Source organism: Formica exsecta, unplaced genomic scaffold (genome assembly GCF_003651465.1).
Source record: "Formica exsecta isolate Colony F162 unplaced genomic scaffold, ASM365146v1 scaffold283, whole genome shotgun sequence".
NCBI classification, from domain to species: domain Eukaryota; kingdom Metazoa; phylum Arthropoda; class Insecta; order Hymenoptera; family Formicidae; genus Formica; species Formica exsecta.
Genome location: NW_021850093.1, coordinates 90,451 through 101,363, shown reverse-complemented (window position 1 = coordinate 101,363; position 10,913 = coordinate 90,451). Strand labels below are relative to the sequence as shown.

The following is a 10,913-nucleotide window of genomic DNA, read 5'->3' as shown; positions in this document are numbered from 1 at the left end:
TCCGATTGAGATTAAAATGTTGAATTTTAATGCAGATCATTACTGTGCGAGCATAGAAACTGGTTTGCTGAGAAATTAATAGATTTATCTTTATCCCTCCATTTTTGTTTTTCAAATTAAAGATTCTTAAACTTTTACGTATCTTTAGAATAAATTTTGTCATAAATTATGTAATTCATGATAAATACCAAATTGTACAAAACATTGTGGAAACAAAGCTCTTGTAATTTAACAATTTTGTGAGAAAAGGTGATCAATTTCACATGGATGGAAATTTAAGAAATGAGTATTTCACACAAATAACACATTCGTCAGGTAACTTATCGATCGAAATCGGCACAAGTGCTATCGCTCTTTTTTTAAGTTACGCACTTTCACGTGCTTCATTCTTGTGCGTGCGGTCGTGGAAGTAGTTTGTTCTTCTACAGAAACACAGAGTCAATCCACCTGACGTGTGTTAGCAAAGCTTAAAAATTGTTGCTGGCCAAAATATAAAGTACTGTGAATTTTGATTCAGAGTTTTCTACACTTGTAATAAACGAAACTTAATAATTGTTTCTCTTAATTGAAACACATGCATGTTTTTATATTATTTTGTTATATTTACATTTTTATATATTAGATTTTTTGATTTCTATTAAATAATATATCTTCACATTATTGCTGCATACTATATATAACGATGAAATAAGATATCGATGCTTTCGTTAACTGTAATAATGAAGTGCATACGTTTCTTATATTGCACCGTGAAACATGCTAAATATGCTCTAAATATTGCAGTTTATGGTATATAATATTTCTTACCATGGCAAAACACTCTAATGATATTACAAATAGTCCAGCGATATTTAGGCCGAAAGTTTTACTGCCCCTTTGCAAAATCAACAGTATCATCTTCTGTACGTGTAATGGTGCATTATACCATCGAACATTGTAACTACAAAATAATATGATAAATAATAATAAACTACTAATGAAGAAGATATGTACCTATCTACTAATATATACAGGGTGTTAAAAAAAGAGGGTTATATATTTCGAGAGCAAGTAGTATTGATCAAAACAAGAAAAAAAAGTCTAATTAACATAAGTTCTACAATTAATATCTTCGAAGATACAGGCTATTTTTCTAGTTGAGCTCCTTGTCTTTTTCTTATTGGTTGTGTCACCTCTACAATGCAATAAACAAAAGAGTATTTACTAGTTTTGCTATAATAACATTGGGTTGTAATAATATCGGGTTTGTAGGTATCAGTATGAGATTATATTAAGAGGGCATATCCGTTTGAACTTACGAAAAATGAATACATTTTCTAGATTTTTTTCAGCGCAATGACTTAATAAAAACTTTTTATTTTTTTATAATATTAATACAATATTATAGTACTTAAATAAACATTTTGAGCTCAAAAAAAAATATTTTTTTTTTAAGTTTAAAGAGAGCAATAAAGTTTTGTTAGACTGTGCAGTTTAATCAGTAAACATATATAATGGAAGCCTATTATTCCACGAAAAATGGCAGATATGATTTTATGTTATAAAACTAGAAAGAACTCTTTTGTTTACTGCATTGTAGAGGTAATACAACCAATAAGAAAAGGACAAAGAGCTCAAATAGAAAGATAGACTCTATTTTCGCAGATAATTGTAGGACCCATATTAGATTTTTATTTCTTGTTTTGATCAATACCACCTGTTCTCATAATATGTGACACATTTTTTAACACTGTGTATGCAATTGCCAACAACACATCAAATTGTTCCTTACGCGGTGGAGTATACCTATATGAGTACTATAATTTAAAATTTCTTGCCCAGCATAATTAGATACAAACATATATAAAAAGATGACAAGTACAAATATCAGATGTAATATAAATGCTTTCTTTTTTCCAAGCGATGCATTACGAAAGATCTAAAATTATGATTGTGATTAACATATAATATTTTGTATGTATAATATTTACTGATTATATCTACAAATAAATAAGATAAAACGGGCAAATGAAAGCCAATGCGCTGCATGAGAGGCGCCAAAAATATATTATTCTTTGTAGGTGTAATTGTGTTTAGTAGACGTTTCGATCCTCGAATATTAGACCATTTTCAATAATTTGACATAGTATAAATAATGTCAAATTACTGAATATGGTCCAATATTCGGGGATCGAAATGTCGAATAAACATAATTATACCTACGAAAAATATATTTTTGGTATTTTTTATTCAGCACGTTGGCTCTCATTTGCCCATTTTATCTTATTTATTTGTGTATATTACTATTTAGAGCCTAATATACTAAATTATCTTATTGATTATACACCGAGAAAAAAAAAGTTGTTAACTTTACTAAATGTGTTCAACTGATTACTATTCTTTAATTGAAATATTTAACTATTTAAGTCAAATACGTCATATTAGATTTAATATGTTGTATTTGATTTAAATATTTAAATTTTTAAATTAAAAAATCAGTAGTAATCAGTTGAACGCATTTAGTCAAGTTAACAACTTTTTTTCTCAGTGTAGTCATAATTACGCAATAAAAAAGTTATAGACAAGAAGTACAAAAAAACAATTTTTATATTAAGATTTCTGTTTTTTAAAATTTTATGATTTTATAATTAGCACCAGTTGATATGCATATCATCAATTAAATTGGTAAAAGTGACGTTTAGAGAATGCAGACCCGATGACCTTGACCTTGACATATGTTGTCAAAGTCACCCTCCTGAGTGACCTTCAGAAGGTTTTAGCCGTCGCTCGTTTTTTATTAAAAAGTTATTAATTAAAATATTATTTATTGAATGTGTCTAATACTAATACATTTTCACATCTTGGACACGTTATTTCGCCACGAACAACTTTCTTCTCACACAAAAAATTCCACAAAAAATCAAAATTGTATGTCAAATTGATAAATTCGTGCAAATGTATGTTGAAAATTAAGGAAATCTTGAAATTATCTAACTGATTGATACACGACTATATGACATACTGAGAGTGGTGATGTAGATACGTGTAATATACAAACATTCATTGCATTCCCAAACACTGATTTGTTTTGATTTTTTTTTTGATATTCTTACTTAGTATGTTACTCACTATATGTTGTTTATATGGCAGTCGGCATGAATTACCAAGCTTATATTTTAAAGATAGAGAGAAATTAAATTAGAAATAGGTTTGGGTTAGGTTATTCCTTCCGAAAGTGGATCCCCCCCGTAGGGGTACGGAACCCACTGTTTTATGCATACACTTTTTAATGCAAAGTGAGGTTCCACATGGGTTTACAACTTTCCACGCGAAGCGAGGTTCAACGCAAACCAATATGTCTAGTTCTTTGATAGTGGAGACCCCGAAGGGGGGGCCGGAACATACTGCCTCCACGCATATACTTTTTAATGAGAAGTGAAATTCCACATGGGTTTACAACTTTTCACGCAAAGCGAGATTCAACTTATGTGCAACCCATGTAGAATCTCACTTTGCTTTAAAAAGTGTATTCATGAACACAGTAGGTTCCGCCCCCCCTACGGGGGGGCTCCACTATCAAAGAACTTCACACATTGGTTTGCATTGAACCTCGCTTCGCATGGAAAGTTGTAAACCCATATGGAACCTCACTTCGCATTAAAAAGTGTATGAATAAAACAGTGGGTTCCGCCCCCCTACGGGGGGGCTTCCCTTCCGGAAGAAATAACCTAACCCAAATCTATTTCTAATTTAATTTCTCTCTATCTTTAAAATTCCTCTGTGCATTCATATATTTATTTATTTCACACATTCAATAAATAATATTTTAGTTAATAACTTTTTAATAAAAAACGAGCGACGGCTAAAACCTTTCGAAGGTCACTCAGGAGGGTAACCTTGACAACATATGTCAAGGTCAAGGTCATCGGGGCTGCATCCCCTAAACGTTACTTCGGTAAATATAGCGAATCCCCTATTCGCCATATTTATCCTTTGCTTTACTCAGCTCTTTCTTAATCTTTTCTGTTCTACTTTACTCTTTTATCTTTTAATATTGGAAAATAGATCGGGGTACGACACATGTTTCATAATTGCATAAAAGTGAGCGTTTGCTACGATGGGCAGTCAAATATAAACCGAACTTTTTACTTAATACTTTTTATTCAATCTAAATAATCCCAACGCATACTTAAATCAATTTTCTATAGTTTCCATTAACATCTAAATACTTTTGTCACCGGATTGGTAGTTTTTTATTCCCGTGTCATAAGAAGTAGTGGGATGTGTCTGAAGCCAATTGCGCAAAACCAACTATTTTAGAAAAAATTCTTTATTTGATGAAAATATTTCCAACGCACATCCAAGTCATTTTTTTATATAATTCCCACTAAGCACTTTTGCCACCGGATTGACAGTTTTTTAATTCCCGTGTCATAAAAAGTAGTGGGACGTATCCGAAGCTAATCGCACACAAAGAAAATGTTGCTTCTGCACGACAACGCTAGGCCTCACATCGCCATAACCCAAAAGAAATTGCCTCAACTGCACTGCACCACCGTTGAACATCCCCCTTACAGCTCTTATTTATTCCGATGTGATTATCATTTGTTTGGACCATTGAAAAGGGCGTTGGAAGGACAACGATTCGACAATAATGTTAAGGTGGATGAATTCGTGCGCAAATCGTTGGCTTTGAATATGTTCCCCTACTTTTTATGACACGGGAATAAAAATTTTATTAACGTGACACACACTTTAATAATCTACATGTTATTATTTCAAACGTAAGAAATATTTTCTGGCTCATTTTTGTCAAATAAAATGTCTTCGCATCATTGCTGTATAGAACATAAAACGGTGAAATAAGATATTGATACTTTTGTTATCTGTAATAACAAAATACGTCTCTTAGGTTGCAATATGAAACGTGTTGAAATATTTCAATTTGTGATATGTAGTAATTCTTACTATAACAAAATTTTCTATTGATAATGTAAACAGTCCGGCAATACTTTGATGGGTAGTTTGACTGCCTCTTTGTAAAATAAAAAGTATCATTTTTTTTTTTAAATATTTTATAATTTTATAATTAGCACGATTTGTTATGCACATTATTAATTAAGATTATATATTATTTTTTTATAATATCACTTATCTATAAATTTATCTTGTTTAAATTATGTATATATAATTGCAAACAACACATAAAATTGTTTCTTACGTGGTGGAGTATATATAATTATTATGACTGAAAAGCATTTCTCCAACGTAATTAAATACAAACAACCATAAAAAAATGCCAATTATTTCCACAAAATAAAGTAAAATAGCATTCTTAGTTCCATGCGTTGCATTCCAGTACACCTAAAATATCGTAATTGTGTTTAACACAATTTCGTACGAGCAATTATTCATTATAGTCTAGGTATGTATAATAAATATATAAAAAGAATATAGACAAGAAATACAAGAAAAAAAAGTCTTTTTAATGTTGAAATTATCCTGTTTTTAAATATTTTATAATTTTATAATTAGCACGATTTGTTATGCACATTATTAATTAAGATTATATATTATTTTTTTATAATATCACTTATCTATAAATTTATCTTGTTTAAATTTTTGGTTATTATTAGATACATGCATATCCCTCTTAAAAATGTTTCTAAAACACGAAAAAAGTACTTACTGCATAAATACTCAGGCTCAAACAAATCACACTATAAATTATTAATAACAGAAACGAGCCTTCAAAATTAGATAGCAATACATTGATGAACCTTTACGAAAAACAAAATTATTACAAGTGTTATACATATAATTGTTATACGCATACCAACTTTATAGCCTTGCAATGTATTTCGACGGCATTGAATATTTTTTTGTTATAAATCATAGCTCGATTCTTCAAGTTAATGTTTTTAAGCATTTCGGTCGTCATTATTTGCTCCATACGATAACTATGATTAATTTATTTGCTGTAAATATGTAGTTCTCCCAAAATTGTATTAACAAATTAAAACAAACAAACAAATAAAGATATTGTTTGTAGTCATACATATCATGTCCATTTCTAACTTCATTATTCACCTTGCAAGTTTAAATATTCCACATGCGTGTATGGCGCATCCTAAGAGCATTGTTCCTATCGCTGTCAATGTAGTCACTCCAATACAAAAAACTGCGTCTGTATGCAGTAAAATTAAATAGTAATATTTTTCTTGATCGACAAAATATTCAGTCACGATTTGTATTGTCTGACTCTGTAGTTGAGACTCGTTTATGTACAAGACAGTACCAAGGATTTGTGGCCAAATAGGCAGTACAGTAAGAATAAATACACAGCATATGGCGAATGCTAAAAACATTTAAAGGAAATTGTTATACAAGTTGCTCTTTTTATGTTTTATAAATCACAAATTAGTTAATCAGTCTAATCTAAATATTTAATTTGTCTCACGATTTGAATATGCTCAACTTAATGACATAAACATAGTCGATAAGAAATACCGTCTTACATGTAATTATAACTGTATAACGTCTTGTGTTATCTTTATACTTTTTAAAGATGGTAAGTTCGTTTTCATCTTTTAGATCATTACAGATGCAGTGTAGTTGCTCCAACAAATTTCTCACCTACTATCACAGCAATATTTAACGTTGTTTTGAAAAAGTTGCAAAAGGTTGTGATATATAAAAATTTATTTGTTTTTGGAATATTGATTCATACAAATTGGTAAAAAATTAACTTACGTGATGGGTGTTAATCCAAAACATGGTGTACACAATTACGTAGATATTAAAGAATATTGTGGAAGAAAAAACTTTGATGATAAAATCAACAGTGCATTTTGTAGTTATAAGCGCTGTAAGCTTCAACAAATCAATTTATTGAAAATGTTGCATAACAAAATCATTTTTCTTTACACAGATCAAAATGATAATCTGCTTTGTATAATAATATATAATAACGTAATAATAAAACTTTAATAATTATGTGTTGCAGTTGAAATATATTCTACTATCAATAATTAAATATAATTTGATCATGTTTTGTAATTGCATAAAAGTGAGCGTTTTCTATGATAGGCAGTCAAATATAAACCGAACTTTTTGCAATACTTTTTATTTGATCAAAGTAATCCCAATGCACGAGTCATTTTTCTACATAAATTCTACTAACATCTAAGCACTTTTGCCACCGGATTGATAGTTCTTTTATTCTCGTGTCATAAACAGTAGTGGGACATATCCGAAACCAATTGCGTACAAAAAAAAATGTTGTTTCTGCACGACAACGCTAAGCCTCACATCGCCGCCATAACTCAAGAGAAATTGGCTCAATTGCATTCACATCCCCCTACAGCCCCGATTTATCCCCTTGTGATTATCATTTGTTCGGGCCACTGAAAAAGACATCCAAAGGACAACGATTCAACAATAATGTTAAGTTGGATGAATTCGTGCGCAAATCGTTGGCTTTGAATATGTCCCCCTACTTTTTATGACACGGGAATCAAAAAACTGCCAACCCGGTGGCAAAAATGTTTAGATATAAGCGGAAATTCCGTAGAAAAATGACTTGAATATGGGTTGGAAATATTTTAATTGAATAAAAAGTTATTGAAGAAATTCGGTTTATATTAAACTGCCCTTCATATAATTAGTGATAATTTTTGTAATGCATATTCTAGAATAATATGAATAAAAATATGGACATACCTGAAATACAACAAAACTTGTCAAAATACCAAAACACAAAATGGCCTGAAGTTGACTAAATTTTGAGTTTTGATACGGCCATAAGCCGATTGCAAGTAGCAGGATCCGATTAAGATCAAAATGTTGAGTCTCAACGCAAATCATTACTGTGCGAGCATAGGAACTGGACTGCGGAGAAATTGATAAAGATTTGCCTCTATCCCCTCCTTTCTCTTCTTCAAATAAAGTATTCTTCAACTCTTACCGTATTTTTAGAATAAATTTTGTCATAAATTATCTAATACATGATAAATATCAAACTGCACAAAATAATGTGGAAACGAAACTTTTTTTAATTTAACAATTTTGTGAAGTGGTGATGAAGCGATCAATTTTACATGAAAGGAAATTTAAGAAATGAGTATTTCACACAGAGAAACATACATTCATCAGGTACCTTATCGATCGGCGCAAGCGCGATCGCTCTTTTTTCAAGGAACAGGGTTTTATGTGCTTCATTCTTGTGCGTGCGCTCGTGGAAGGAGTTTGTCTTTCTAAAGTCTAAAGGAACAGAGTCGATCCGCTTTACATGTGCTGGCAAATTAGCTATAAAACTATTGCCATCAATATATAAGGTACAAACTGTGATTCAGTGTTTTCTACATTTTATAATAAGCGAAACTGTATAATTGTTGCTTTTAATTAAAACACATATACATGTGTTTCATTATTTCATATTTTATCTATATTTAATGCATATTAGATCTCTTGTAATATATTACTTACCGCTTTATATGAAGCAGATATTAATATTATTTTACTTGTTTGAAAATATACACGGTAATTCTGTATACATTTGTAGAAAAATTAACTTTAAATATTCTATAACATATCATTCGTATTGTTTCATACTTTCTCAGAACATTTCTCACTTGACGTACATATTTCATAATATAAAATATGTATCCATTATAGGAAAATAAATTATTGTGAATTTGCGATTTCTTAATTGTCTAAACAGTGCAACAGTCAAAAAACAAAACGCTGTTATCAGGGTATATTATTTAATTTATGCAAAATGTATTAAAATCATAATACACTTTTTCAAACTGGAAAATATTTTCTGAACGATTTCTGTTATCGATAGTGTATCTTCGTATCATTGCTGGGTAGAATACATAAAATAAGACATCGATGCTTTTGTTAACTGTAATAAAAATGAATGATAAATAACGTTTTTAACATTGCATTATATGGAACATGTAAGCTATAAATATCGCAGTTTATATTATGCAATATTCTTACCGTGAAACACTGTAAAGATATTACAAACATTCCGGCGATATTTACGTTGAAAATTTTGCTGCTTTTTTGCAAAATAACGTGTATCATTTTCTATGCATGTAATGATGCCATATACCATCGAACATTGTAATGTATTTATAAAATAATGTGATAAATAATGATAAACTATTAATGAGAAAGATATGTATTTTATATACTTATATATATGCAATTGATATATTAACAATACATAAAATTGTTTCTTGCGTGGTGGAGTATACATGATTACTGTAATTTGTAACCTTTTGATTGACATAATTAGTTAAAAACATATATAAATACAGGACAAATACAAAAAACAGGTGTAATAAAAATGCTTTTTAATTTTCAAGTGATGCCATACGAAGAGCTTAAAATCTGTTGTGTTCAACATATTTCTTATGTATTTAACAATTACTTAGTGTAGTCATAATTATGCTATAAAAGAGTTATAAACAAGAAATACAAAAAAAACAATTTTTATATTGTTATATCTTTGTTTTCTAAAATTTTATGTTATTATAATTAACACGAATTGGTATGTATATTATTAATTAAATTTATATCTTATCTTTTTATCATATCTTTTTTTATTTATGAATTGTATAAATTTTTGTTATTGTTAGATACATGCATATCTTTTTTAGAAATATGTTTTTAGAACACGAAGAAAAAAACACTTTTTGCAAATACATTCAGGCTCAGAAAAATTACAATTACCGTTATTAACAAAAGCAAGCCTTCAAAACTAAATAATAAAGTCGGTGAATTTTTATAAAAAATGAAATGTTATTACACATACTATATAATTGTTATCGCATGCATAACAATTTCATAGCTTTGCGATGGATTTCGACAGCATAAAATACTTTTTTTATAAAACATTGTCTGATTCTTCAAGTTAATATTTTTGAGCATTTTGTTCGTCATTGCTTGCTCCATACATTCTTTATGATTAATTTGTCTGTTATAAATATATAATTCTCTCAAAATTATATTAACAAATTAAAACAATCAAACAAAAAAGTTTTGTTTACAGTCATACATTTCAAGTTTTTTTCTAATTTCATTATTTATCTTGCAATAGTGAATAGTCCACAGTATATGATGCATCCCAAAAGCATCGTTTTCGTCGTTGTCAATATAATCGACCCAATTCAAAATACTGCGTTCGTATGCAGTAAAACCAAATAGAAATATTTTTCTTGCTTGATAAAGTACTCACAATCAGTCGTGGTTTGTATTGCCTGATTCTGTATTCGAGATTTGTTTATGTGCAGAACAGTATTACGGATATGTGGCCAAATTGGCAGGAAAATATGAAAAAATGTATAATATATGGCAAACACTATAAACATTTAAATAAAATAATTTTAAAATTGCTTTTTTATATTTTATAACGTATGTTATTTATGCATAATTCTATAATAATCTCTCTCTTAAATTTTGCCATTTTTTAATAACTTTTTTGCTCTGATATTTTTGCAGAATGTTGACTATGATATATTTTCACTATGCTACTATTAAATAGTAAACATCTTGTATATGTATATATAAATTGTAGAAATTACACATAGGTATGTCAATATGTTTTTAACCATACAAGTTTTATATCTTTAATTATTTTGATGGAAAGGTGCAATATTTAAGCTAAGAGTCAAAATATAATTAATCAGACTAATTTAAATATTTAACTTTTCTCTCGATTGGAATATTCTCAATTTCATGACATACCGGGCGGAGCAATAACTATTACCACCTTAAATATCTTCGAATCTGTAAAGTCCAGAGAAGATCTGTGTAACCAAAATTGCACGGTACGAAGGGGGTTATCATATATTTTTTTATTTTTGATAATAGTGAATGTTTAGACGATTTCAACAATCTATAATATATCAAATAAAGAAGTA

At 29.3% G+C, this 10,913-nt stretch overlaps 1 protein-coding gene across 1 annotated transcript; it reads right to left on the bottom strand.

The window, feature by feature from the left end:
* Positions 1 to 5,624: 5,624 nt before the first annotated feature.
* Positions 5,625 to 7,845, bottom strand: LOC115237270. The gene is made up of 5 exons (XM_029810213.1): positions 7,702 to 7,845; positions 6,733 to 6,852; positions 6,498 to 6,615; positions 6,070 to 6,337; positions 5,625 to 5,939 (listed from the first exon to the last, which is right to left on the bottom strand). The coding sequence occupies exons 1-5, from the start codon at positions 7,843 to 7,845 to the stop codon at positions 5,804 to 5,806; spliced, it is 786 nt and encodes a 261-aa protein (XP_029666073.1). The 3' UTR covers positions 5,625 to 5,803.
* Positions 7,846 to 10,913: the final 3,068 nt, after the last annotated feature.

Bases quoted from the DNA above. Each gene is read 5' to 3' on its own strand.
- LOC115237270 (XM_029810213.1), bottom strand. From the start codon at position 7,845: ATGATTTGCGTTGAGACTCAACATTTTGATCTTAATCGGATCCTGCTA. The intron at 6,853-7,701 runs GTATGTCCATAT...GATTTGTTGAAG, and splicing joins CAAGTTTTGTTGTATTTCAG to CTTACAGCGCTTATAACTAC. The intron at 6,616-6,732 runs GTAAGTTAATTT...CTGTGATAGTAG, and splicing joins TTTGGATTAACACCCATCAC to GTGAGAAATTTGTTGGAGCA.